Below are 27,290 nucleotides of genomic sequence, written 5' to 3' on the forward strand. Positions count from 1 at the left end.
AGAGACCTTGTCAAAATGCCTTACCCTTTATCAACAAGTGTTTGAGTGCTTGCGTGAAACGGATTACTTCTAGATCTGGCAGAATCTTCATTGGGACTAGGTAATGAGGGAGGCATGCAAAGTCGCGCGTTCGCGGATATCCACTTTGTCAGTCAATTAATAAGACGTGCGCCATGTTGGTCATTCCGAGCCTGCTCTACTGCGATGCACGATGGATGCACGATGCACACAGTATGGAGCGGGACCCCCAAAGTCCTCTCTGCCGTTTACCTCCTGGATGACCATTGCTGTCACGGCTCGACCCAGACTTGAGGACCGGAGCAACTGAACCCACCGGTGAAGCGATTGACAGATGACCTGGCAATTTCTCAACGACCATTCCCTGGAGTATCATACCACTATGGAACCTTCCATGATATGTTTTGACAGTATTAATCAACTTTCTCGGTGCAGCGTGCCTGAGTCAACTGTGCCCCGGCTAGTCCAGGAACCAGTCCAAGAGGTTGGGATGAACAGATTGATAACCTTAGGCTGAAAAGTAAATTCAAGCGCTCCAACGGTGGTGCCACGGCCATTTCATGCAGCCTCTTTCCCAGCTGGGCTCATGGCTCACCTCGGTGAGGAACGTGCTGAGGTGGAAGAGTGGGTCTCCTGCTCTGTTATCGGCACGTGACGCGATTCGCGATAAGAACACAAAGACTCACTCGCACAGTCAGCAGCATTGATGTCTGTGGCGCGTCTTGCCGTCGCGGTCCCGTCCCATCTGATGGGGCAGCTGGCAGCACCCGGTATCGCGGGGCCAAACTTTTTTGCTGCTGCCCGCCACCTTCCTCGAATTCTCACCAAGGTGACTCGAGCTCTCGACGCCTCAAAATTCTTCTGCGGTAGTCATACAACGCGATATCAACGTCGCCCACACATGATGTTTACGTGCAGTCGACGGTGACATTCAACATGCAAGACGACGGCTTCGAGGCTCTACTTGAGCCGTTCTACAACGGAAAGAAGCTCACAGATCCCATCTCCACCAAGGAAGACAAATTCCAGCTTCTGCCCGCCTTCCTCAAGGTCAAGGGTCTCGTCAAGCAGCACATTGACTCGTACAACTTCTTTGTCGAAAACGAGATTAAGGAGATTGTTCGTGCCAACCGCATCATTCGCAGCGATGTTAACAGCTCCTTCTGGCTTGAGTATGTACCGTCAACACCAACACCGCCCTCATCTCAACTTCACACCGTGGACTGCGCTGACCAATTTCTTAGGTTCACTGATATCAGGGTTGAGAAGCCCAGTCGTGTCGACTTCAACGACATCAGAGCACAGAATGAGGTCACACCAATGGAATGTCGCCTGCGCGACATGACATACGCCGCTCCTATCATGGTTGACATCGCCTACATTCGCGACAAGTCCAAGATTGTGCGCAAGAACGTTCCCCTAGGCCGCTTGCCTGTCATGTTGAAGAGTTCCATATGCCGACTCGGCGGTGCTACCAACGCAGAGATGTCTCGCATGAACGAATGCCCTCTTGATCCCGGTGGCTACTTCATTATCAATGGAACGGAGAAGGTCATTCTTATTCAGGAGCAGCTCAGCAAGAACAGAGTCATCGTCGAAGCCGACGAGAAGAACAACATCATCACCGCCTCCGTCACCAGTTCTACTCACGAGCGCAAATCTAAGACGTACGTCACGCTGAAGAAGGACCGCATCCTTCTGACTGCCAACATTTTGGTAGAAGGTATCCCAATCGTCATCATCCTGAAGGCTTTAGGAGGTCTCTCCGACTATGAGATTATGCAGCTCGTCGCCGGAGACAATGGCAAGTATCAAGACGAATTTCTTGTACAGTTTGAAGAGGCGACCAAGGTTGGGGTCTACACTCAGCAGCAAGCTCTCGAGTACATCGGCGCGAGGGTGAAGATGGGCAAGAGCAGAGTGCCATTCTCTGCGCAAGTCCGACGTAACCACGTCGAAGAGGCTCTCGACGCTCTGGCGAACCTCATCATCGCCCACGTTCCCATCGAGGGGCTGGACTTCTACCCCAAGGCAGTGTACGTCGCATTCATGACGCGACGTGTTCTCATGGCGCAGAGCAACCTCAGCCTCGTTGACGACCGAGACTTCGTTGGAAACAAGCGACTTGAGTTGGCTGGTCAACTGCTATCTCTGCTGTTTGAAGATTTGTTCAAGCAATTCTGCGGAAACGTCAAGAGCAGCATCGACAAGGTCCTCAAGAAGGACAATCGAGCTGTTCCGCTTGACGCCGTCAACATGATTAGCAACCATGCCAACATGATTGGGCAGGGCATCAACCGCGCTATCCAAACGGGCAACTGGACTGTCAAGCGTTTCAACATGAACCGGGCTGGAGTCACCCACGTACTCAGTCGTCTCAGCTACATCAGCGCACTTGGTATGATGACTCGTATCAGCAGTCAGTTTGAAAAGACCCGCAAAGTTTCTGGTCCCCGTGCACTTCAGCCCTCTCAATGGGGTATGCTGTGTACTTCGGATACACCAGAAGGTGAAGCTTGTGGTTTGGTGAAGAACTTGGCGCTCATGACACATATCACGACCAATGTCGAGGAGGAACCCGTGAAACGATGGGTCTTTACGCTGGATGCCGGCGTTGAGCCCATCAGAAACTTTTCCGGTGGCGAGATGCATCGCGAAGGGTCCTTCGTTATCCACATCAACGGAACACCATTTGCCCTGACCAGATACCCGAAGCGATTTGCTGGCAAGTTCAGAACGATGAGGAGGCGAGGCTGGATCTCTCCTTTCGTCAGCATCCACATCAACAACCATTTCAACGCAGTTCACATCGCCACTGACGAAGGACGTATTTGCCGGCCGTATATTATCGTCAAGAACGGTAAGCCCAAGCTGAAGGCAGAGCATCTCAAGCTTCTTCAACTGGGCAAGGCGACATTTGACGACTTCTTGACACACGGCATTGTCGAATATCTCGATGTAAACGAGGAGAACGACACGCTTGTTGCTCTCTACGAAACAGACGTTACCATGACCACGACTCATATGGAAATCGAGCCTTTTACGGTTCTCGGTGCCGTTGCCGGTCTTATTCCCTTCCCTCACCACAACCAGTCCCCCAGAAACACATATCAATGCGCCATGGGTAAGCAAGCCATTGGAGCTATTGCATATAACCAGTTCAACCGCATTGATACCCTTCTGTACACCTTGGTCTACCCTCAAAGGCCCATGGTCATTTCCAAAACCATCCAATTGGTCAACTATGACAAGCTTCCCGCAGGACAGAATGCGACTGTTATTGTCATGTCGTACTCTGGCTATGATATTGAGGACGCGTTGGTGTTGAACAAGGCGTCTTGCGATCGTGGTTTTGGACGCTGCCAGGTTTTCCGCAAGTACACCGCCGAGTTGCAGAAATACCCCAATGGACGTCGCGAGCGAATTGGAGACCCCGTCAATGACGAGAATGGTCGCACAAAGAAGCACGAGGCTCTCGATGACGACGGTCTGGCGATTGTAGGCTACAAGATCAACTCGGGTGAGACCATGATCAAGAAAGAGACCCCTCTTGACACGGGATCGACCGGCATCGGGATGGATCGTGGTCCTAGCGAGTTCCGCGACTCGTCCATCTCCTACAGAATAGCTGACCCTGCGTACATCGACAAGGTCATGGTGTCTCACACCGAAAGAGAGACGATGGTTGTCAAGGTCCAAACCCGACAAACAAGACGACCCGAGCTTGGTGACAAGTTCTCGTCTCGTCACGGGCAGAAGGGAGTCGTCGGTATCATTGTGGACCAGGAGGACCTGCCATTCTCCGACACAGGTCTGGTTCCCGACATTATCATGAACCCTCACGGTTTCCCCTCTCGAATGACTGTCGGCAAGCTTCTCGAGTGCCTGACGGGCAAGGCGTCTGTGTTGGATGGACGCAAGGACTATGGTTTTGGTGACGCTTTCCGCTCCCACCCCTTGGAGCAGATGAGTGCTGCATTGGTGGATCATGGCTTCTCATGGGAAGGCAAGGACTACTTCACCTCGGGTATCACAGGAGAGCCGCTGGAGGCCTACATTTTCAACGGTCCCATCTACTACCAGCGTCTGAAGCACATGGTGCAGGACAAGATGCACTCGCGTTCGCGTGGTCCCAGAGCCATCCTCACTCGCCAGCCTACAGAAGGTCGTTCCCGAGACGGTGGTCTTCGTCTGGGAGAGATGGAGCGTGATTGTTTGATCGCGTACGGTGCTTCTCAGCTGCTTCTGGAACGTCTGATGATTAGTTCCGACGGAACCCAGCTCGACATTTGCCAGCAGTGCGGCCTGTTCGGTTACAAGGGTTACTGCCACACCTGCAAGAGCACCAGGGAGGTGACACAAATGACGATGCCTTATGCTGCGAAGCTTCTGGTTCAAGAGCTGATCAGTATGAACGTCGGTGTGCGGTTGCAGCTTGCGGACGAGTTCCCTCACCCGAGGTGAGAAAAGGCACGACGTGTATATTACCTGAAGTGTATCACATTTGCCCATGGTCATCGGAGTTTTGCCTACTTGGTAGCGTTGGTCCCACAAAAGAATAGACAGAATATGAGCAACATCAATACAATGAGAATAAGATTTCCCACAACATCCCGCGACCGTGACGTTCTCGAATCTTCATGGAAGTCGGATGTCGTCTCCGATCCGATGTCGAGGTGGGGCGGGGTGTCCAGCCGGGCATGCGGGACCCTCTCCGCAACCCCGGCTAGCTACCTAAGGTAAAGGATAACCTTCCTGGGCCACGGGCCTTCCAGAGCTACCTTGAGTAGCTTGGCCTGCGTTGCTGCCCACCCCTACAAAATTATCTCCGCCTGTTCCATCCTCCGCATTCTTCCTGACATCATTCTTTCCGCCTGCCCTGCTGCGTCGCTGTCATCGCTTTCTTTTGCTGCTTCGCTACTTCAATGCATATCAGTCTTGTTTCATGATAACTGCCTTTCAGGTCCCATGGCCGCCTTGCGTCTTACATCGGCACCTTCAGGCGTGCGCGCCGCCGCGGCGTCTCCGCTGACCTCACAGCTCTGGTCCTCCTGCGCAAACCCCACGAGCACTTCGCTGCACACGCCGAACGTCCCGACGCATCCCTCGACCGCCGTTGCTACCGTCGCTGAGGCAGCCGCGGTGGCAGCGACCGCAACAGCCCCGTCCCCGCCTCCCCCTCCATTCGTTCTTGCGCGCCAGAGGACGAAGGAGGGCGAGCTCCCGAAGCGCTACTTCAACCCCTCCAACACGGTGCTAGCCGACGGCGGGAAGCCGGGGAAGAATCCTGGTAACGAAAACAATGCCAATCTAGGCAAGAGTACGTCCAAACTATACTGCGTAACGAAAGAATGAGGAGAAGACTAATACGAGGTAAAAACAGCATTGCGCGTCCTACAAGAACACCTCCCCAAAGTCCTCCAGTCACCCCTCCCCCAGGAGATCCTCGCACCCAACATCTCCCTCCACCTGTTTCCGACGACGCATCCTCACCTACCAACCGTCTCCGGGAGGGTAGCCTATACAGCCGCTCTTTGGAGCGCCCCGATCGCCTGGAACAGGCTACCTCTGGTCGGCAATGTGCGGTTGTCCATCATCTCCGAGCGCGTGACGAAGCATCCTCTCCCCTTTGCGCCCTTGCGCTCGGGAGCTGTGCCGGAGCAGCTCGTCGTCAGGTGGTGCGCCGGTGGGAAGAACGGCTCGGCCACGACGACAACGGCAGGGGGCGCCGCAACGGAAAAGGATGGCGACAAACCCTTCACGGGGCTGTTCGTGTTCCAGTTCGACTCGGAGGGAAGGATACTGAGCCATACCATCGAGACGGTGCAGGAGAGCGGGGACTGGGAGAAGGGCGTGGGGGCCAAGGTTGTCGGGCTGACGGACTGGCTGCTCGGCGGGATGCGGAGGGGAAATGACAGCCCGAGTCCTGCTTGCAAGGGCTGAGCCAAGAAGGAATGAGAGCACTACATGATGAGTGAAAATGAGAGATTCGGCAACGGGTTAAACGGCGCAATGAAAACAGGGCGTTATTGGGGTAACGGGACATACCAATTCATTCAATCATCATTACGCGGGCGGCATCATCACCACCACATCTCCTCTATTCATGTAAACTATTGTACAACACCAAAAGAAATCCCATTAAAGAACGCTTAAACTCCTGACTATGCAATGAAGTGACCCCAAAAAAAGGAAAAGGTAAAAGATGCTGCGAGTTTACCGTCTCGCTTTCTTGTTCTCATCCTCCTCAGCATGCGACGCCATGGCGTCCGCCAAGTCACACTCCCTCACCAGTAGAATCTGCGTGTCTGCCAGACTGGACGTTGTCACGGTCGTGCCCAATATCCAGCCGTTCCAGATCTTCTGCATCACGTTATCCGTGCTGAGCATGAGACACCCCTTCATCCCCTCCTCGTCCCTCGGCGTGACGGCCAGCAGCAGCCGCCTGGCGCCGGAGAACCTATCCACGACGTGCCACAGGCATCCAAAGATCTGGTCGGATTCCTGCTCCGGGTAGTGCAGCTCCTCAAAGGCGCACGCGACGTACTTGACCCTCTTGGTGTCTTCCCTCTTGAGGAAGTAGACCATGGGCGAGTTGAAGCCGTACTGGTCGTACGCCTCCAGCTCGCCGACGAGGTACAGCGAGTCGAGGCGGAAGTTGAACCACGCCCGCGGCGGCCGCGCGATGGGCGTGTCGCTGAGCAGCGCCGAGATCTTCCACCCGAAGGCGAGCTCGTAGTGCTCCAGCCCCAGGGCGCGCGACTCCCGGCAGACGCGGAGGATGACGGGGCACGTCGGGTTGAAGACGACGCCCTCCTTTGCCGGCTCCTCGGCCCTCGAGGCGCCGCCGGAGCGGTCGAGGAAGGCCTGGCGGCGGGCCGGCAGGCGCGAGTCCCGCTCGAAGCAGCACGCCGTCACGACGCGGGGGACGACGAGGTAGGACCAGATCTTGAGGCGGATCTCCGGGGGCAGGTCCGGGAAGCGGTGGAAGTGCTCGTGCGCCCCCGCGCCGGCGGATGTGAGGGACGCCGCGCGCGGGGCGTCCAGGCCGTCGTTGAAGACGGAGAACTCGAGCCAGAACTTGGAGGCGGACGTCAGGGCCTTGAGGTGGGCTTCCTCGTCCGGGAGGGGGGGCGGGGGGTTCTCGATCTGGGATGTCATGGCGGGACGATGAGATGCGGTCAAGTCGCAGGGAAGTGGGCGGGGAGTGTGAGATGCAGCGCGGGTTATAAGATATGGCCGAGAAGGGGCGGTCCGGAGCGCTGTGAATCTACGATATTGGAACTGGAATCATGGTAGTGATGATTGGGATTACCACGGGGGCAAGGTCGCTTTGTGGCGGATGAGATGATGTTGGAGTGAGTACAGAGCGTGGCCGGAGCGGTGCTTTGCGACAGCCAAACAGCCCACTTTCCCGTTCGGGCCAACTTGGCCACCTCGCCTCGGCGTCGTTGCTGGCGAATCACGTCGGGATAAGGATCTGCGCCCAGATGTATTGCCGTCTGATTCCCTGCTGTCGGTTCCATTCAAGAGGTGACAGCCAGATCTTGTTTTTTTCTTCTTCGGATCAGGAGTGTTGTGCTACGGCATGGATTTCACATCAAGACTTCATCACGTGGCAACGAGCGTCATACGCAACAGATGCGATTGAAAGACATCTGTTGGTAAATGAATAACAACCCAGGCCATGATTTGATAGGTACTTAATTCAGACCCTGATGCCCAATTCTGATCTATTCCGCTGTTTGGATGCAACTTTCCAATCGGGTATTGTAACTCCTAATTCCAAGTAGCCCGACAAAGAAAAATCGTAAAACATTCCAACGTTATGCTCTGTAAGCCGCCGCATGCAACTACTTCGGAATACGCTCATCACCCGAATGGTGCTCTGTGGTCGTGATCTCTTTATCGGCATCCTTGCGGAAAGGCTTGAGCAGATACACCCCTCTGTAGATGGCATTTTGCCCCTCACTCTCGGTCCTGGAAATGTAGACGTTGCCCAGGAATGAGGCAGTAATTGTGCACTAGAGAGAGACATGTTAGGATTGTTGTGCATGGTAGACTGGCTGACGATATAACTCACGATAATCATAAAGGGGCAGATGGCGACGTAGGCCCAGACAATACCCATCTTGGCGTCGTGGGTGACTGCAGCTTGCTCCGCAGCCGGCAAATTCTTCAACGTGGTGAAGTCTCTCAGAGGGGAATCGTTGCTGATGCCGGACACATTGTTGTATACCGTGGTCAAGATCGTCAAGCCCACAGTGCCTCCAAAGGGGTAGGCAACGGCCATGAGGGAGACGACGGCTGCAATCTTCTTAGGGAAGTGACCGATACCGTGGAGGGGAACCGGCATGACACGGAGACCGGTGCCGACACCGGTGAGGGCCATCATTCCGTAGACGGTCGGGTCGTGCTCGGTGGAGATGGCCCAGGCAATCAAGCCGATACCGACCATCTCCAAGATCGAGCCGAGGAAGATTGGAGGGAACGTCTTCCTAGGCCATGAGTTGCACATGAAGGCGGAGACGTAGACTCCGACGCCCAATCCAGGCGTGAAATACAGCAGCTGCGTGCCGGCCTGGTCGGCTGACCAGAGCTTTACCATCGTAAAGTAGATGTTGCAGAAGTAGAGGACCGAGTACATTGCCATGCCGGTGGCGAAGGATGTGTAGAATAAGAGGCCAATGTCCCTTGTGCGGACTAGCTCCCACGGAATCATGGCCTTTTGGGAAGGGAAATGACGAGCGAGAAACTTGCCGGGAGCCATGTGGTACTCGTAGACTATGAACAAGATGCTGATGATGAAGCCGAGGATGAGGGTGACGAGCACCGCGGCGCTGTCCCAGGCGTACGTTGCGCCGGCCCATGAAAGGCCGAGAATCAACAGACCGAAGCCGAACAGGAAGAGAAACTGGCCGCCGACATCGATCGTTTGAAGACGCTTCGCAAAGGTGGTGCGTCTGCCCGTTTCTGTCGTCTCGTCAAGCTGGGGAATCGGTTGAGGCCCAAGAAGTTCGGAGCGGAGGACGAAGTAGATGATGAGCATGCTGGCGAAAGCGATGGGCAGATTGAGTCCGAAGCACCATCTCCAGTGAGACTTTGAGGTGATTTGGCCTCCGATCAGAGGACCAAGTCCCCAGCCGATGACACCACCGAAGAAGGAGAAGATGGACCAGTTCTTGGCGTTCTCACGCAGCGTCACTCGGTCTGCGATGCAGATACGAACCAGAACATTCAGTCCAGCGCAGGCGAGTCCTTGAAAGGCGCGGCCGAGGAGGAGCACGGCGTAGGCGGAGGTGGGGGCCCCGGTGCAAAGCGCACTGCCGATGAGCATCAGGACCAGGCAGGTCTGGAGGGAGGTGTGACGCCCAAAAATATCCGCAATTTGGCCCCAGAAGGGAATGAACGCAGCAGATGTGAGGTTGAAGGCGGCGATGATCCAGTTCAGCTGACTAGTTTCACCTGCCGATCTGTTAGCTGAGCATTTATAGCAGGATCTAGACGGAAAGTGACGGACGAAAGTCGGCTGCGATCCAAGGAAGCGCACTCGCAACAATAGTGACATCCAGAGCTTGCAGCACGAATGGCAGAAGTAGGCCTGCGAAGATCCTGACTCTGTAGACCAGTCGTGCCTTGCTTTCAGACTTGCAAGTCGGACATGCTCCAGCTGTCGTGTCGTATTGGTGGTTGCATGTTGAGTTGCTCGTCGTTCGTTCCACCTTGCCCTGAGTGCCGATGTGTTGGTCGGTGGCGCCCTCGCTGGCGACATCCTCTGGAATGTCCCCCTCAGCTACAGCGGCGTTAAGTGTATGTGCAGTCTTTGTCTGGTTGGCGTTCTTCTTGGCCTGGATAGCGCGGTAGGCCTTTTTGCCCAAGTAGATGAAGACCATGTCGGCGATACTCGTCTCAAGACAGATTTTGAGCTGTAGGAAAGCCCTAGAGTAGTCGAGTGAAGTTGCAGAACAAGCTTTGATAGTGGGACGGAAGGCTTATATTATATGCAGCTGTTGCTAAGAGCCTCGAGTCTAGACAAAGAGATGGATGATGTTGGTGAGCATAATTCAACAAGATCAGAGACATGGACGCCTCCTATATACCTTACGCCCGAAGGGCCAAAGGTAAGGGAGTTTACATGAAGAACCATCCACTCGGAGACCAGGTTCTCAGATCCATCACTAATGAAATCAGCCACCGGACGGGTAAGACGACCAGTCTAGTCGAATGAGCGAGGGGAGCAGGCAGGGAGGCCTACGACATGGCCTATCGGAATAGGTTGCCGCCATGATTCTGGCGATGTGCAATGGGGAGAGCGACAGCCAGGCTCAAGCCCCATGAATGGCAGAGAATGCAATGCGGAAGACGCAACAGCACAGCCCGAGCCCTTGTGAAAGGTGCCAGATGGGGAGACTCCGTCGCTTTCGTCGCATTCGTACGTCGCCCTTCCCGTCCACGAGGCGTTGCCGGGAGAGGACAAGCATTTTGGAGCTTGGGCCAGAATGACCAGCCCTATCGCATTTCAGCCAGTAGATAGGCTCGATAAGAGGAATGGCCCCGCTGGAAGAGGAACTAAGCAATTAAGCGAGTGCGAGGGTGGAGCGGTGGCAGCTCGAAGGGTCCTGCCGCCTTGGCTCAGGGCGCATCTCCTCGATCCTTTGACTGCATCTTCACCAAATCATCCCGGCAGGCAGTCCGCTAAGCTTCGTCGTCGTGGACGACATGCGGCTGACGTGCATCTCTCGCATGGGGTAATACAACTCCGCCTTTACGACGCTACCGTTTGGACTCTCCTTGCATCTTATCTCGCTGAACCACGCGCGTGGACCTCGAATCGAATGCCCGAAAGGGAATCGCTCAGGTAGCACTGCGCCTCTTTACACCGAAGTTCTTTTCCACTTCGCATCGCTTCTCGGAACTCGGCACGCCAAAGGAATTTCCGCATGTCGACTTTGCGATTCAACTGAGGTTGAGTCACTTCATTCCAACGGCTGGAATTTTGTCTCTTTTTGGTCGAAACGTCCGGTATGAAAGGAAGCACTTCAGCAGATGAGACCTGTCATCTCATGTAGGAACTCTGTTGTTCATCCCAAGTCACATATCCAAAGCTCTCAAGCGAGCTGATATTTTTCCTGCTGAAAAACAGATCATAATCAGGATTACGTGGGTTGCTGTTCTGCATCTCCAAATCGAGTGAAAGCCGGCAGGCGGATTTGGTGCCTGAAGTCGACACCAGTGGCTTCGCATTCCTCGTGATCTCCATGAACTGTCGCAAGCCCCGTCTCAGAACTAGCCGGATAGTTTGCAGATTACGTGCTGATCTCGAGCGGAGGCCTGTTGAGCCACGTTCCTAATACTTACCAATACCATTGGCCATCTGGCCAGACATAGCCACCGGCTCACCCAGCACTTGTTGTGAATAGTGTTAGTGCACATCGACAACCAGCGTTCCAAAATATTTTGCGTAAGCCTTCGCATTCTATGCGAGAATACCTTAAGTGTGAGGTCACTGCCAGACCGTCTTGTTTACTTGATATGCACAATCTAGAAGCCAAGTCATCAATGTGCCTCGCGGTTTGCCTTAAGCTAAGGTGGGGAAATCGTCTGCGGCTTGCGGGTTGGTTCTGTAAATGCCCAACTTGGGCTTATGCTTACGTCTACTAGACACGCCTGGTATTTTAAAAAAAAAAAAAATTTACTGTCCAAGTGGAGGGTTTTGGATAAGTAGGCGGCGAGTTGTACCAGTTGCTTCACCCATATAGTCACCCTTGTCATTCCAGCCTTTTTGATGTTTCCGATCTTGTTCATGTTGTTATAGTTCTCGTCGCTGTCACGATCTTTATCTTGACACTTGCTATCTTTGATAATGCCCGTCGTCTCTGTCACTTTCCCTATTCGTCTGAATACCTTAGGCTCCCCGAAAGTGGACATGATAAGCAGTAACATTCTATTAACTTATATGGGCCATGCTGGCCTGAAGTCTTGAAGCTCCGTAGTGTTCCATAAGAATGATCATGGTTGCTTGCTATTTATAGAATACATACCTTCAGAGCCGAACGACAACGTAGTGGTTCAGATATTAGATGAAAGTGATCAATCTCTAATCTCTCTAATTTGATGTCGACTAAATGAAATGCAGGGTAAACGATAGCAGCTACAAGCCATGTCGATTAACCTGAGTATTGTGGATATTTCTGAAGCTGAAACGCTCATTTAGTTTTATTACCTGTGAGCTAATGAGCTAATGATTGAATAAACATAAAATTAGAGACCGCTAATTTTTCCTGTGCTATGTTGACTACTTTTCCTATAGCTATTCTACTTTATTGTTGTATTTTAATATTTGTTGTCGCTTTAATAGTTGTTATCGCTTCTATTATCGTTATCTTCGTCTTTATTATCGTTTTTATTATCGTCTACCTTGTCGTCTTTGTCGTTGTCTTTATTGTCGTCTTCGTCGTTATCTTTACCGTCGTTTTTGTCGTCGTCTTCGTCGTCATTTTCGTCGTCGTCTTCGTCGCTATTCCTATCGTCTCAGATAGGAGTAATAAAGTACATAGGAAATATAGCTACGCAGACACAGGAAAAATAGGCGGTCTCTAAAATTAGGCCTCATAATAGGCATGAAATCTTGTCTACAGGCCCTTAGGACCAAAAAAAAGTGAGCGACGGGGAAGACGGGGCGCAATCAAATCAACGTGGGCTAGTTATCGGACGACGCACTCTTCATTAGGCTTGATGTGTGAATAATCAGGTCACTCATTAAAGATCATCATCAATAGCGTATGTAATTGGTCACTCGTCTTTATAGTATTTGCTTGTACAAGCCCCTCTACTATTTGCGACATTGTGGGTGTAAGTGAGACGCAATTGGATGGCAAGAAGCATTTACTATGGGTGACAACCTGGGTTTAGAAGTCGAATGCTACTCGGGATTCTATAGTTGAAACATGTCATGCAACCTACTTTCAAATCATGTCTTTGGTTGCTGAGACTGTCCACAACGATGACCTGGTTGATCCGGCGGTCCGGCCGGTTATCATTAGTGGGGCCGAACGGGACAGTTCCACTCATCCAAGGCCGAGTTCCCGCTGCCCTCCCGGGCAATGTGGCGATGACACCGGGTTGCACTCGGGAATCGGAGCAGGAGCTAAGACGACGCAAGATGGATCAAATGCAATCAAGATGGCGGGGAACAAAGACGTGGAATGCTGTGTCACCCGCACCCCAGGTTCCGCAACGCCGGGAATTTCTCGGCGGAGGGAGAAAACGGCGAGGTGGTCTGGCGGACGGTCTCAAACGGACCAACCAGACGGGCTGCAAATGATCCCATCTCAGCGTCAGCTGGCAGCGGGACGGGTCAGCCACTAAGCGCACGTTAGGCGCATGCAGGTGACTGCTGTTGCGACCCGTAGGGACGGGCTTGGAGCCCACTGACAAGGAGGCCGTGGGGGGGGAAAGGCCTGGGCCGCGGTGCCCCGGGGCAGGCGCCAGCCGTTTTCGGCCCTTATCCACAACTCACAGTTAGCGACCTTCCCGTCGTGCCGTCCACCACGTCTTGGTCCTTTGATCCGAACACCTTGAGCGGGGAGGAAATGTCACCGGCAATCAGAGAACCTCAGAGCTGGTCTTTGGTCCGGTCTTGGCCCGGAGAAGCGCATTGGCGTCGGTTGGGGCGGTCCAGCCCGCTGAAGAGAAGTCGTTATGCATCACCGATCCATCAACGTTCGCCTGTGGACAGTAGTAAAGTCAGTCATTCGGGGATATGGAAAAAAATCGCAACGCAGGAGGCTTGGTATGATTCAATGGCTTCCGCCGCCTCAGTGCGTTGCATAGCTACTGTGTTGATTGCCGCATGATAGACTTCTTCGACACATATAGCACAGCACCCTCTCACTCCTTATCTATTGCCAACGCATCGGCAGAATCTCAAATCACACAAGTCGCTTCAGTGTTGTGTTCGGCTCGCGGGAGAGAAGCACACGAAAAGGCCCCGCATACCAATCAAACCCCAAGTCGGCACCAAGCGTTGTGAGTAAAGCGACCCAAGACTTGACAGACTTCCCGTTGGTCCTGATCGCCGTGGTTTCTTGGCTGCCAACTGGGCACATGTCAGCGAGTCAAAGTGGGCAGCAACTTCAATAATACCGCAGTCTGGGATCCGACAGGGTTACAAGTCACATTCGGTCTTGGACTCTCTGTCTGCCATCATTCATCGTCACCTCGCACCAGGGGAAGCTATCCCCGTTCCAACCTCCTCCACATTTCCCACTTTCAACCCGCCGCGGTGACCCCTGTCCACCCTGCGACCCTTGCGATTTCTCCAATAAGCCCATCCCGCGGGGGAATGAATCATTGCCCACAATCTTCATCTTCCCCTCTTTTCTCTCTTTTTTTGGTTCTCGACTGACGCCGCGCCGTTTGGAATTCACGGTTCTGGATGAGGTTTGATAGTAGCCTCTCATCGTGATTAAGGCCAACACGTCGGAACTCTTCGGGATTGCTGGGGAAGTCTATTTGAGGCCAGTCTATCATCCGTCTTGTTCGGCCGACGTTAGTGCAGACCCCGGAGGATCTTCACGAGCAAAGAACGAGCACGCACTCACATCCAGCCAGCACACCCCTCGGCGCCGGAAGTCAGTCAGTCAGCCGCCAAGCAGGAGGGAAGGGCATTTGAGTGTCGCAACCCACTCAATCCTCACAACCCCGGTCGCCTGCCTTTCTGTTCTCGGGTGGTGGCATCAAAAGCAGTCGATCCGTCCGTCCAACCAGAGGCGGCCATTGCCACGTTCTTCGATATTCCCCTTCGCCCGAAAGGCTCTCCAACCTTGCGCCTGTCACGTCCACGTCCACGCCCACGTCCTGCACTGTTGCGCAGAGAGTGTTCTTAGCCTGTCCAGAACCCCGTGGGGTTCACCAGCCTGAAGCGGCGAAGCCAAGCCGAGCCGAATCATCTGCACCTGCACCTGCACTTGCACTTGCATCCGCCTGCCTACCTGCACCTGCACTGCGCCGGGTGGTGGAGGCCTGACGTCGAATTTCCAGAAGCGCCCGTCGCATTGATTGCATCACGGCTACCTTCGACCTACCATCTAGCCTCCGTATCGCCGTCAAACGTTGCCATCGTTGCAGCCGACCCAGGCACTCTTTTTCCAGCATCCCCGTCGCCCCCGTTGAACCCGATTCTTCTCTTCTTCCCGCGGCCAAACACAGTCCCTTGCAGCTAGTGTGTAGCCAGCAGTGAGATTGCTCCCAGCAGACAACAAGACTGTGCGCAAATATCCGTATAGCATCTGCACTCCGAAGCAGAGAGGTGAGTGACGGATGCCTGACCGATCCCTCCCGGTGTCTCCTCGTGTCATCCTCGTGCTTGTCACGTTCAAGGACGAGTAGTCATAATGTCTAGGCTAGAGGCTGACTGTTTCCAGCCACTCCGATCCTCCACAACCATCTATCTACACCAGGTGTTTTCTACCGTGGTAATCATTTCCACAATCACTGGCCGTCAAGATTGAACCACTCGGCATCGCCAGCGGCCGCACGCAATCGCTCACCGTGCCGGTAGGTGGCATTTCTCTTCCTCTCCCCTGTCCTGATACCTTTATCCAGAGAACAAAAGTCTCGGCAGTTTACGAAACTGGTCTCCTCCCAAATTACCATCTCACGTCGGCCCTGCGGAGCAAGTTTCACAAGCCCCCAAACCCAAGGCCAGACCCAGCCAGCAGAGCCCAGTTTCCCCCCATCCCACCTGCTCCCCTCCCCGTTTTCCTGTCTCTCGCCACCCCAGTCAAGCGCCTACTTCCGGTTCTGCGGTACCTTTCCAAGCCCCAAGACTGTTGCACATGTGAAAGACGTGCCTCGAGGACAAGACCCCGGGACCCCGGAGGAACTGCACGCCAGCCCATCCCAGTCTGGTTTGTGGGGGGTTCCACTTGATCCCATCTATTGCCTTTCCCATCTCATCTCCATCTTGCTTTGGTAGAGTGCCGCTCTTGGCATGCTAGTGCCTGCCTGCCTACCTACCTAGCCGCACCTCGTCGGTCTCTCCTCCGACTTCCTTAGGCCCGTTGATATATTCCTGGTCCATCCCGCGCCGTAACCGAGCCGACTCTTCTTTCCCTTTCTCCTCGTGCAAGTCTACCCACAGTATACCCATATGTCGTAGCATTGTCTAGTGTAATGCCAGCGTACTGCTTCCAAGACTGTCATTACTTCTACCGCACGGCGCTGCGCGGACTGAATATCAGCACCAACGTCTCGCCCCTCTACGCTTAAAGAGGCTACGCATCCGCCGCTGACAAAAATGCCCACTCAAGTTAGAATCTTCTCGCGACCCAGGCCTCTCGGCGAGACCCTCGAAAAGTCCCTAAACAACTCTTCGGTTCCTCGCTCAGTTCCCGATACCACTGATCTTCTGAAACAAATCGAGTCACCAAAGCCGACGAGGAGCAGCCAGGACGCCAACTCTATGGCAGTCTACAAGGACAAGTCCGTCGACGGCGGTGTCACCTTTGCCGCGCAAGATAGTCTCAAGCAACTACCCATCCCAGAACTAGAGGTCACCTGCGAAAAGTACCTTACTGCTCTGAAGCCGCTTCAGTCTGGACGGGAGCACTCCGACACTAGGCAGGCCGTACAGGATTTCTTGAAGAATGATGGCCCAGCTCTGCAGGAGAAGCTGAAGGCTTATGCCGTAGACAAGTCCAGCTATATCGAACAATTTTGTAAGTTCTCAGCACAGACGGCTTCCTTGAGTGTGCTGACTAGTCTAGGGTATGATTCTTACCTCAACTTTGACAACCCGGTTGTCCTTAACCTAAACCCCTTTTTCCTGCTGGAAGATGACCCAACTCCGGCGAGGAACAACCAGGTGACTCGAGCGGCGTCGCTCGTGGTGTCGGCTCTGGAGTTCGTTCGTGCCGTTCGTAAAGAAGAGCTTCCCCCAGACAATATCAAGGGTCAGCCTCTGTGCATGTACCAATACTCTAGGCTATTCGGTACAGCGCGCGTGCCTACCGACAATGGCTGCCAGATCGAGCAGGACCCCGACTCGAGGCACATCGTCATCATGTGCCACGGCCAATTCTACTGGTTCGACGTTTTGGACGGCAACCATGACCTGATCATGACTGAGAAGGACGTCTCAATCAACCTGCAGACAATCATCGATGACGCAGCACAAGTTCCGATTCAGGATGCAGCAAAAGGAGCCTTGGGTGTTTTGAGCACAGAGAATCGGAAGATCTGGTCGGGGCTGAGGGACGTATTGACACGGGAGGAGGGCTCCAACAATGCCGATTGCCTGGGAATAGTCGACTCCGCCCTGTTTGTTTTGTGTCTGGACTATACCGAGCCAGCCGACGCTGACGCTCTCTGCGGCAACATGCTGTGTGGCACCAGTCTGGTCGAGAAGGGTGTGCAGGTTGGAACCTGCACGAACAGATGGTATGACAAGCTGCAGATCATCGTCTGCAAGAACGGCAGTGCTGGAATCAACTTCGAGCACACTGGTGTGGATGGCCACACAGTCCTGAGATTTGCCAGCGATGTGTACACGGACACGATACTGCGCTTTGCGAGGACCATCAACGGCCAGGCCCCGACCCTCTGGGCGTCAACGAGTCCCGACCCGGCGAAGCGTGACCCCGACAGCTTCGGCGAAGTCAGCACAACCCCCCACAAGCTCGAGTGGGATTTGAGCCCCGAGCTGAGCATAGCTGTGCGTTTCGCCGAATCGAGACTCGCAGATCTCATTGAGCAGAATGAGTTCAGAACGTTGGACTTCAAGCACTACGGGAAGAACTTTATGACGTCGATGGGCTTTTCCCCAGACGCGTTCGTTCAGATGGCCTTCCAGGCTGCTTACTACGGTTTGTACGGCCGGGTTGAGTGCACATACGAGCCCGCCATGACCAAGATCTTCCTCCACGGGCGGACCGAAGCGATCCGAAGCGTTTCCGACGCATCAGTGGACTTTGTCCAGACCTTTTGGGCTGACAATCCGGCCGAGCAAAAGGTCGAGGCGCTACGAAAGGCATGCCAGCGGCACGTGAACACCACGAGGGAGTGCGCAAAGGCGCAGGGCTGCGACCGCCATCTCTACGCCCTCTTCTGCACTTGGCAGCGTTCCATCGATGAAGAGCTCAGTGGCGTGAGTACTAATGGCTACTCCAGCCCAATCGACGGCTACTCCGAGCGCGACTCGGGCTCTGCCGTTGGAAGCCCCGGACGGGATTCGGTCCTCTCCCTCAACGGCGTCGACGTGCAGTCTACGGGCCGCGCGCGCGGCGACAGCACCAACTCTCGCAACGGCAACGGCCAAGCCTCGATGCCGCATATCTTCGCCGACAGCGGCTGGGACAAGCTGAACAACACCATTATGTCCACTTCCAACTGCGGCAACCCATCGCTGCGACACTTTGGCTTTGGGCCTACATCCGGCGACGGGTTCGGCATCGGCTACATCATCAAGGATGAGGGTCTCGCAATCTGTGTTTCGAGCAAGCATCGCCAAACCAAGCGCTTCGTGGATACTCTCGAGAGCTACCTGCTGGAGGTTAGGCGCATACTCCGAATCACATCCCGCCGCGGCACAGGCGTCAGGCAGACGCGTGCCCGTGAGCTCGACCAGCCGCGCCCGAAGCCGGTCAAGGGAATCAAGTCCCGGGGCCGCCTGATCACGGCTCACGACGCCATCAAACCTTCGATTGCCAGATCTTCGACGGGAACACAGTCGCCCACCGAAGAAAGCATTGCCCTTAGCGAAGACGACGAGATTGGCGGATGTAAGTAACCAATGGACCCAAACAAAACAGTAGAGTATTTGCTAACTTGCCGCTGCAGATGGCTTCTTCGATGCCGGTATGCTACTCCAAGCGCTCAAGGCTCGTGGCGAGAATCTCGACAATGGGGAGACGAAGCCCTCGGAGCGTGCGGCGGTGCAGGCGCGTCGTAGGGAGATTGGCAAGAAGCTGAGGCTGATCGACTACTGATCCGGCGACTTGTCTGTTTTCCTATTTGGCTGCCTGAAACGGACGTGGTAACGTTGTACGACGACACGTTTTGTGTATGACTGGAACGTGGACAATGAGTATTGGGTAGTACGGGGATGTTGTGACACCCCCGAGTTTGCGCAAGCTGAGCACATAGAGTAGCAAGCCCTTTTCTTTCTGGAAATATACCCTCCATTTGGATAAACCTTTGCATGGTTCGTCGATGTGATGATCTTATGGCCTGCACCTGTAAATCCGCAACTCACTTTTGCATAACATGCACATGGTGTGCAAATCAAGTAGGTAGCTTATCAAACCGTTACTTGCAAGGCTCGTTGGCACGCGCATCAGACTTCAGATCTGGGACCCCAGCGCCGTACCAAGACATTTCTCACACTAATTCAGCAGTCTAGAAGAAGTTTCGCAGTGGTCGCGGAGTGTCTCAGTCGCTGGCGTTTTCTTCCAGGTGGTCCCCATGTGATACTTACTCTAAGCGAACCATGGGATTGGACCTCGTCTTCACACAACTGACGTATCGCTCTCATATGGTACATTCGCAAGGGTCCAGGGAGCACAATCCATCCCGTTGGCCGGCAATTTTGAGATTCTCTATCAGGAGTTGCCGTCATACACTGGTCTACAAAAAATTGGTTTCCATCTATTGCCGGCACAGGCTAGAAAGTTGCCACAAAATATACGAGAAAAAAGCAACAGGTATCATCACATCAACATCCCTGCCCCTCAGCTAGCATGCACAAGCGGAGGACGTGCCTGCTCAAGCGAGCTCATGCATCTGGCCCCGGTGGCCATCGTTGGTGGCCGGCGCCTCGTGGATCGTAGGCTGCGGCTGCGCAAATTGCTGCTGCGGAGGAGGAGGCTGTTGCGGCTGGTATCCGGCGACGGTTTGGGTGCTGTACCGGTTATCCGTTGCTTGAGACACGGACATGGGGCTCGTGGTGTCTGCGCGGTCGGGCACCATGTTGCCCGCCACGAAGTAGCCAGGCTGCCCAGGCTGCTGGTAACCACCTTGGGGAGGAGGAGACGTGCTGCCGTAGCTCTGGGGGTATCCTGCCCCCGGGGGGCCGCCGTACTTATGATCCCACACTTGAGATTGAGTAGTCGAAGCGTACTGGTTAGGAGGGGATGCCTGAGGCGGGGGTCCTCCTTGGTAGTTGTTCTGAGCCATCTGGGGCTGGGGCTGGATTTGAGGCGGCTGCTGGTTTTGGTTCTGGGCCGGCTTCTTCTTCTTGCGGAGGATGAGGAAGATTGCGAGGCCGACAAGAGCAATGACAGCCAGGCCTCCAACAACGCCTCCGACGATGGCACCAACGGGAGTGGAAGACTTGTTGTCGTTGCTATCGTTGTCGTTGTTGTTATTATTGTTGTTGCTGGTGGGGTCGGAAGCAACTGGGTCTGCGGGGGAGCCGGTTCCGGTCGCAGTGAACCTGCCGGACGCACTCGGGGCCCGAAGGCTCGAAGTAGCGTCGTCCGTTAGAGCGAGCGGTACCCAAGTACGCCCTGTCTGGCCCTCAAAGGTCGTCACAGCAGCTTGTGCCGTTGAGATTTCGAGGGTGTTGCACCAGTAGTCAAAGATGCTGCCCGAGAAGGAGATGGTGTTGCAGTATGGCCTTGCTGTGTTGGTGCTGGACGTTCGTGTTAGCTTGAGAGAAGACGGCAGCATTACTTTCAGACGTACCACTTGAGGGTATACTTGTCCACCATGCAGCCATTGTCGCAAACGCTCGATGAAGAAATCTGCCGAGCGTCGTAACAGGTGCGGCGCGCACCACAGTCGTCTGCGTCACAGCATGCCACGAAGCCCTTGACTCGCGAGGTCGATGTGAAGAAGATACAGCTGGCCGCAGTACCGCAAGTGTAAGCAGCGCCGGCACGACCGGAGATGTATCCGCAAGTGTTATCCGGAGCAACAAGCACGGTGGTCGCGGCTGATGTTTGTCTTCTCCTCAGATCCGCGTAGGCGGGCGCCTTCGTAGGTTGCGGGCTGAATTGGTCGAGCGGCAGGTTGAACGTTGTAGTTGCCTCGGGCACGGCGTATAGTTTCGCATTGGCGAGTCCAGAGAGAACCGCCAGGCTTGCGATGGATCGTATCGAAGTCACCATGATGACTGATTTGTGTTTGAAGTTGATCAGACGGGCGAGCAATGATCAATTGTGAGTTACGTCGGAGTAACTCAAGGGAGACCAAGCAGGGCGAGGTGGGAGAAGAATGAGGCCCTTGGGCATTGAGAGCTGGACGCCATTATAAACTAGGCATCCCTTGTGTTCCCAGTCCTCTACGCTCGATTGTTGTCCTACTCAACATGCTCGGGACGCCAGCGGCCGAGTGCGAGTTGTGCTGATAGAAGCAACTGATGTGAGCACCGACGGGGACCGGTGATGCTTGGTTGGCTTCGACAGCGAATCGCAAGGTGCTCAGCCCTAGGCTAGCCAATTTCGTATCATAGTCCGGAAGCTTGGCTTTAGGGGAGCGACTAGTTAGGCATCCAGGGTTCAGCCAGACCAATTGCGTTGTGGTCGGTTCCTTGTGGCTTGCAGGAGCTGAATAGAGCAAGCCGTGTTAGTGCGAACCAAGAGAGAAGGGAAAGACAGCCGCTTGGCGAATGTTTAAAGAGCGTGCCCGAGAAGGCGGGGTCAACGCGGAAACAAAGACAAACGATAAAGAGGGAGAGTTCAGCAGCGTATCAAGCGCTGATAGCTGTGGATGGGGTTGATGCGGAGGTCTGCTGAGAGCTAACAGTCCCAGCTGAGACATTTGCAAACGACATTCTGAGACTTTGATCGAACATGATTCGCAGGCGCCCTTGAATTGCCAAGCCGTCACATCACAGCCCCAATATGGGAATTTCTGCTAAACGTCCTGCTATTCCCAGATTCCCGTGGTTTGAGTTTCTTGGTCGTCGCTTAACGGCAACGGTTCCGGCACCTTTGGAGGAATTGAGGCCGTCGTGGACAGGTTATGACGATGCTGACGGTTGGAAGTGTGGAGTTTGTCTCGTTCGGTATGAATTCGCGAGCACCGAACATGACGATCGAATCCTTCAGGATAGCAAGGGCACTACAAGCGACAAACCATGCCGTTGGAAGTCGGATTTCCCGAGATTAGTGGCTGATCGGTGCGTGTCCGGCGTGTGAACTGTCGCCCTTGAGCCAGCCTGGCCTAGTGGTCCTCAGCAGAGAAGACACTATCTTTCCTGGCTTACCGACCAATCCAACCTGAAATTAGACAAGCATCGGTACAAGGCAGACTTCAGCCTCGGGCCTGTGCTTTCTTCTTCGGGTCAGGTCGAAATAAGGGTGGTCTGATGGTTCGCACGAGAGCCGTACACTAGTAGACTTGCTGCCTGCGCTGCGTTTTCTCTCGGGAACCGGAATGTGGCCTGACGGAGTGGCGGAATTGCCAGAGAATAGATTTCACACGTGCATGTTGAGTCTGGGATGGAGGACTCCCAAGCCGTCGTTACTGTCTTTCCGCGTGTTATTCGGGGGCTTGTTTTGCAAACGACGTGGGAACGGATAGCGGTTCGGGCCTGGGCGAGGCTGATATGCCAAAGATCCATGGCGCTTCAAGGATCTTGTTTGTGCCATTTTGTGGTTGGTAGTAAGGAATGTCCACAAAAGGCTGCTCCAAAACAAGACTTCTGTCGATGGCCATGCAGACGATAAACAAGAGACGGCCTAAATTTCCTGTGTCTGCGCGGCTATATTTCCTTTGTACTGAACTACTCCTATCGGAGACGATAACAGCGACGACAACGACGACGATAGTGATAGAAATGAGGATAGCGATAGAAACGAGGACGACGATAGAAGCGACGACAATAGAAGTAACGACGGTAAGGTTGAGTATAGCCACAGGAAAGGTAGTCGGTATAGCACAGGGAAAAATTGGCGGTCTCATAAACAAAACGTAGAGTCGCTTGGCAGACGTTTGCTTGGCGAATGGGCATCTGTCTGTGATTACGTAATCGCCCCCTCTATGAAGTCCAAGCTCCAACTCTTGCCCAATCGTCGTCGGTAAGGAACCCTGCAACCGCAGCTGCAACTTCCAACTGCAGTAACAAGCTGCAGAAATCCGTGAACACCGTGATTTGGGTCGTGTCGCATGCAACAACTTGCCCTGGCAGGTTGGAGACTGTTCAGAGTACCTGGACGACATGCAGCGCTGAGCATCGACGTGTTCCTTCCCGCCCGTTTTTCATAACACAAATTTGTCGAGTCTGATGACTTGATTGTCAACAACGCGTCCCAGGCTGCAGATCACTCATCTGAATCCGTCCCCCAGTGCCTGGACAATCACCACTGAGTCCTTTTGTGACTCTGAGTGAATCAACACACGATCCGATTTTGTGGGCCATGCACCAAACTCGCCGCCTCATACCACTAGACATCTGCTCCATGTCATGACGGACCTCTCGCAGCTCCTGCCTGACTTTCCTGTCAGGCAATTTGCTGGACTCGTGCAGACTCTCGAACGACACCAGATATCAACCACCGAGCTCCTGACCTTGGATGTTGTTGACATCGGCAAGCGTACGCAGTTGCCGCTTCTTGACGTCAAGAGGCTATGTGCAGCTGTCGTCGACGCTCTTCATCGCAACTTTGGTCCCCCACACCTTGAATCGGACGAGAGCCCGCCTCTCAAGCGATCGCTCACAGACCTGCAAAATCAATGGTCTACTATCAGCACTCTCGACGATGACCTAGATAGAGCGTTGGGAGGAGGGGTGCCGACCGGATACGTGACCGAGATCACGGGAGAGAGCGGTGCTGGGAAAACGCAATTCTTGCTGTCTCTGCTACTCGCTGTTCAGCTACCCCCTCCTTATGGTCTTGGTCGGCCCGCCTTGTACATCACTACAGAGGCTCAGTTGTCCACCAGACGACTGTCACAAATGATGTCAGCAAACCCGCGACTCAAGGATCTTCCCGATGATGAGAGACCTTCTTTCGACGGCATCTCAAGCACATCGACCCCTGATCTCGAATCACAAGAGCACATCCTCCAGTTCCAAGTCCCAGTCGAAGTTGAGCGACGCAACATCGGCCTCATCGTTCTCGATTCCGTTGCTTCCAACTACCGAGCTGAGTTTGAGCGCGGTGCTATGGGCAACCAGGGATCAAACATGGGAGCTCGAAGTCACGAGTTGACACGGCTGGGTGCCTTGCTTAGAGAGCTGGCTCAAAAGTACAACCTGGCTGTCGTGGTATCCAACCAGGTTGCGGATCGATTCTCCAGCCCACTTGCGGTCTCCAGAATGCCGCCGCCCAGTACCAACGTAAGGTTCACTCAAGAGAGCCCACTGGCGTCAAGGAGTAGAGGTCCGCCGCCAGACTTTTCATTATCCGCTGTCGAGCCACCGTCGTCCATGGCAGAGCAGTTGCGGTCTAGCATGCCAGAACCTCCCGGATTCGATGATGTCGGACCCCCAGCCCTGCCCGCGCTGGCATTGGATCATCAGCAACGGTGGTTTACAGGATGGGGTGACGACCCTCTGGCCGATTACGGCCTCAAGACGCCAAGTCTGGGACTGGTCTGGTCGACGCAGATCGCCTGCCGCGTTGCGCTATTCAAGAAACCGGTCTACGGAGTTCATCGACATGTGGACGATGAAGCTGAGGACGGAGGGGTGCCAGCGCTCAAGAACTGGCGTCGGTGGATGAAGGTGGTCTTCGCTCCGCATGCCAAGGCGACAGGACAGGGATTGGACGGCGCCGTTGAGTTCGCGGTGACGATGGCAGGGTTGAAGGCTGTCACAAAAAAGACGAAAGCCGATGGCTTGCCCGTTATCGCTAAGGAGTCACGATGAATCAGGGACTCATCCAGCTACACGGTCATGTCTCCAGCGGGCTGGCACCCTTGCGTCACCAAGCACAGGGACGCATGCCTGCTTCCGGGAGTCAGTCTGCACACCCCGAGCCCGTCACTGTCCGATGTATTGTTTGAGGCCTTCATAAGCCATGATAGCAGCCAGACTCTGTGTCAAATGACGAGCAGTTGAGGTGCCAGTCGTCCGAAGGACTCGGATATGCACAGACGAACAATCAACACGGGGAAAGGTGATAAATACACTACATACGATTAGAGATGAAGTTGGCGATCTGAGCAACTCCACACGAAGCGCGGAGGGTGGGGTCCTGTCAGCGAAACCATGCATACTCTATATAATGGCGGCATTATGCAGGCGTGCCGTGTCTGGTACCAAATCTGACACAAAGCATCAGAAGAAGCTAGAAACGTAGATTTCAATGTGCACAAAGATGAAAAGAAATGACAGAAACACGGAGGATGTTTGGAAACAAACGAGAGCTGAAAATAAATCACCACGTTCAAAGGAGGCTTTCATGGTTCTCTCAGGGAGTGTAGCATCTGGCGGAAAGTGTTTCAAACATTGCCCAGGCTGGTACGGAAAGGAGACGTGGGATTTGATATTAAGGACCACCTTTGGGCTCGGTCAGTACCAACAGTTGCTTACGTACTGAGTGTGTTCGTACCTGGCTCCTGCAGCGCGGGTGCCAGAAGGGTGGAGGCGTGGGCAGGGTGTTCGGTGAAGTTCAGGACGGTCCAGACCAACGGCAAAGTCACGTGCGATACCCCGTGCTCATGCGCCGCTCCGAAGAGTTTCATTCGTCGGTGACATCTGACGGAGGACTGAGTGGGCCCTTTTGCTCCTGCAGTGTGCATGCCCGTGTGGACTAGGTAAACGCTGAACACTGGCCACAGGACTCCTCTCTAGGCACCTTGGGACTGTGAGGTGGGCACAGGACACTGGCCACTTACCAAACACTGCCCGTCCATGGTTTCGTACTACGGTCCCTAAGAGGTACCTTATGCCACCCTGAGCACCACCAGACCTGGCTGCACTGCACTAGAAACCTTGACGTAGCAGCCTGCCTTACTCCGTCCGACTCCTACCTCACTTGACCGGCTTTGTTGCTTTCAACACCTCATCACGACACCTCCAGAATCCATCGCCTCCCACCACCACGCCAACGCCCATTTAATCGCCCCGCCTGCCTCCGATCGCGACGCTTTCTGATCTCTGCCAGTCTTCGCTCCACCCACGCTTATCACAATGAACCCCGAGTAGTACGTTGCCTCTATCGCCTCCTTGCGAAGGATCTACGAAGCCTTTCGGAGCCGACATCAAGCTGACTATCTCCCGCTGCAGAGTCCCTTCATCCATCCCAAACTCCCGCCGTCGTCGTCCTTCTCTCGCGAAAACTTCAACAGCCATACAGCGATACCGTCCCTCTTGCCTCCATGTCGATACTAATCCGTCTACAGGTACGACTACCTCTTCAAGCTCCTCCTCATCGGTGACTCCGGTGTTGGAAAGTCTTGCTTGCTTTTGCGATTCGCCGATGACACCTACACTGAGTCCTACATCTCCACCATTGGTGTCGATTTCGTATGTGCTCCCATTCCATACCGCCCACCGACCGCCTACTGACGATGGATGGCAGAAAATCCGCACGATAGAGCTCGATGGAAAGACGGTGAAGCTGCAGATCGTAAGTTGACCTTTGTCGCCGATACGTTCAAACGCTCCGTTTGTCGCAGTGACTGACACTCCTGTGCGTTTGCTGTAGTGGGATACCGCCGGTCAGGAGCGTTTCCGCACCATCACCTCCTCCTACTACCGCGGCGCCCACGGCATCTGCGTCGTCTACGATGTCACCGACATGGACTCCTTCAACAACGTCAAGCAGTGGCTTCAGGAGATTGACAGATACGCCACTGAGGGCGTCAACAAGCTGCTCGTCGGCAACAAGAGCGATATGTCCGACAAGAAGGTTGTCGAGTACACCGTTGCCAAGGTACGCCGCCACCTGCCCACCAGCTGAGCGCGATGCTGCACAGGCAGCCCCCAGCCTGCCAAACGGCCACCCCATACAAAGAACCATTTGCTAACCCCGAAACAGGAGTTCGCCGACAGCTTGGGCATCCCCTTCCTCGAGACCTCTGCCAAGAATGCCAGCAACGTCGAGCAGGCTTTCTTGACCATGGCCCGCCAGATCAAGGAGCGCATGGGAAGCACGACCGCGAACAACACGAAACCCAGCGTGCAGGTCGGTCCCGGTCACGGCGTCTCTTCGAACTCGGGCGGCGGCTGCTGCTAAACGTATCGATCCCGATTATTTTCGAAGCCCGCTTTCCTTACCTTTGTTCTATGGCATTTACGGATTTGATCGGCGAGGGGAAACAGCTGGGCAGATGGGCGAGGGAGAAATGCACAACCTACGAAGGTGTTAGGAACCGGA

General features: G+C 54.4%; 8 protein-coding genes across 8 annotated transcripts; 5 read left to right on the forward strand and 3 right to left on the reverse strand.

Moving 5' to 3' along the window:
• Positions 1-954: 954 nt before the first annotated feature.
• rpc2 (DNA-directed RNA polymerase III subunit RPC2) lies at positions 955-4,482 on the forward strand (the record flags this gene model as incomplete). The annotated part of the gene is made up of 2 exons (XM_036634727.1): positions 955-1,190; positions 1,263-4,482. 2 exons carry the CDS (start codon positions 955-957, stop codon positions 4,480-4,482), a joined length of 3,456 nt encoding a protein of 1,151 aa, XP_036500541.1.
• A 504-nt stretch (positions 4,483-4,986) lies between these two features.
• On the forward strand, positions 4,987-5,961 carry CGCS363_v002879 (Uncharacterized protein; the record flags this gene model as incomplete). Its single annotated transcript, XM_036634728.1, has 2 exons — positions 4,987-5,338; positions 5,402-5,961. 2 exons carry the CDS (start codon positions 4,987-4,989, stop codon positions 5,959-5,961), a joined length of 912 nt encoding a protein of 303 aa, XP_036500540.1.
• A 273-nt stretch (positions 5,962-6,234) lies between these two features.
• CGCS363_v002880 (uncharacterized protein) lies at positions 6,235-7,179 on the reverse strand (the record flags this gene model as incomplete). The annotated part of the gene is made up of 1 exon (XM_036634729.1): positions 6,235-7,179. The coding sequence occupies one exon, from the start codon at positions 7,177-7,179 to the stop codon at positions 6,235-6,237; it is 945 nt and encodes a 314-aa protein (XP_036499099.1).
• A 665-nt stretch (positions 7,180-7,844) lies between these two features.
• On the reverse strand, positions 7,845-9,911 carry dotC-3 (Efflux pump dotC; the record flags this gene model as incomplete). The annotated part of the gene is made up of 4 exons (XM_036634730.1): positions 7,845-7,849; positions 7,895-8,042; positions 8,102-9,483; positions 9,539-9,911. The coding sequence occupies 4 exons, from the start codon at positions 9,909-9,911 to the stop codon at positions 7,845-7,847; spliced, it is 1,908 nt and encodes a 635-aa protein (XP_036499100.1).
• Positions 9,912-16,318: 6,407 nt separating this feature from the next.
• On the forward strand, positions 16,319-19,007 carry YAT1 (putative mitochondrial carnitine O-acetyltransferase; the record flags this gene model as incomplete). Its single annotated transcript, XM_036634731.1, has 3 exons — positions 16,319-16,739; positions 16,788-18,800; positions 18,859-19,007. 3 exons carry the CDS (start codon positions 16,319-16,321, stop codon positions 19,005-19,007), a joined length of 2,583 nt encoding a protein of 860 aa, XP_036499101.1.
• A 775-nt stretch (positions 19,008-19,782) lies between these two features.
• CGCS363_v002883 (uncharacterized protein) lies at positions 19,783-21,128 on the reverse strand (the record flags this gene model as incomplete). The annotated part of the gene is made up of 2 exons (XM_036634732.1): positions 19,783-20,650; positions 20,704-21,128. 2 exons carry the CDS (start codon positions 21,126-21,128, stop codon positions 19,783-19,785), a joined length of 1,293 nt encoding a protein of 430 aa, XP_036499102.1.
• A 2,300-nt stretch (positions 21,129-23,428) lies between these two features.
• rhp57 (DNA repair protein rhp57) lies at positions 23,429-24,835 on the forward strand (the record flags this gene model as incomplete). The annotated part of the gene is made up of 1 exon (XM_036634733.1): positions 23,429-24,835. One exon carries the CDS (start codon positions 23,429-23,431, stop codon positions 24,833-24,835), a length of 1,407 nt encoding a protein of 468 aa, XP_036499095.1.
• Positions 24,836-26,101: 1,266 nt separating this feature from the next.
• ypt-1 (GTP-binding protein ypt1) lies at positions 26,102-27,149 on the forward strand (the record flags this gene model as incomplete). Its single annotated transcript, XM_036634734.1, has 5 exons — positions 26,102-26,112; positions 26,314-26,437; positions 26,493-26,540; positions 26,619-26,846; positions 26,952-27,149. 5 exons carry the CDS (start codon positions 26,102-26,104, stop codon positions 27,147-27,149), a joined length of 609 nt encoding a protein of 202 aa, XP_036499096.1.
• Positions 27,150-27,290: the final 141 nt, after the last annotated feature.

The sequence above is a fragment of the Colletotrichum siamense genome, assembly GCF_013390195.1.
Source record: "Colletotrichum siamense strain Cg363 chromosome Unknown KSG_Cg363_contig02, whole genome shotgun sequence".
NCBI lineage: Eukaryota > Fungi > Ascomycota > Sordariomycetes > Glomerellales > Glomerellaceae > Colletotrichum > Colletotrichum siamense.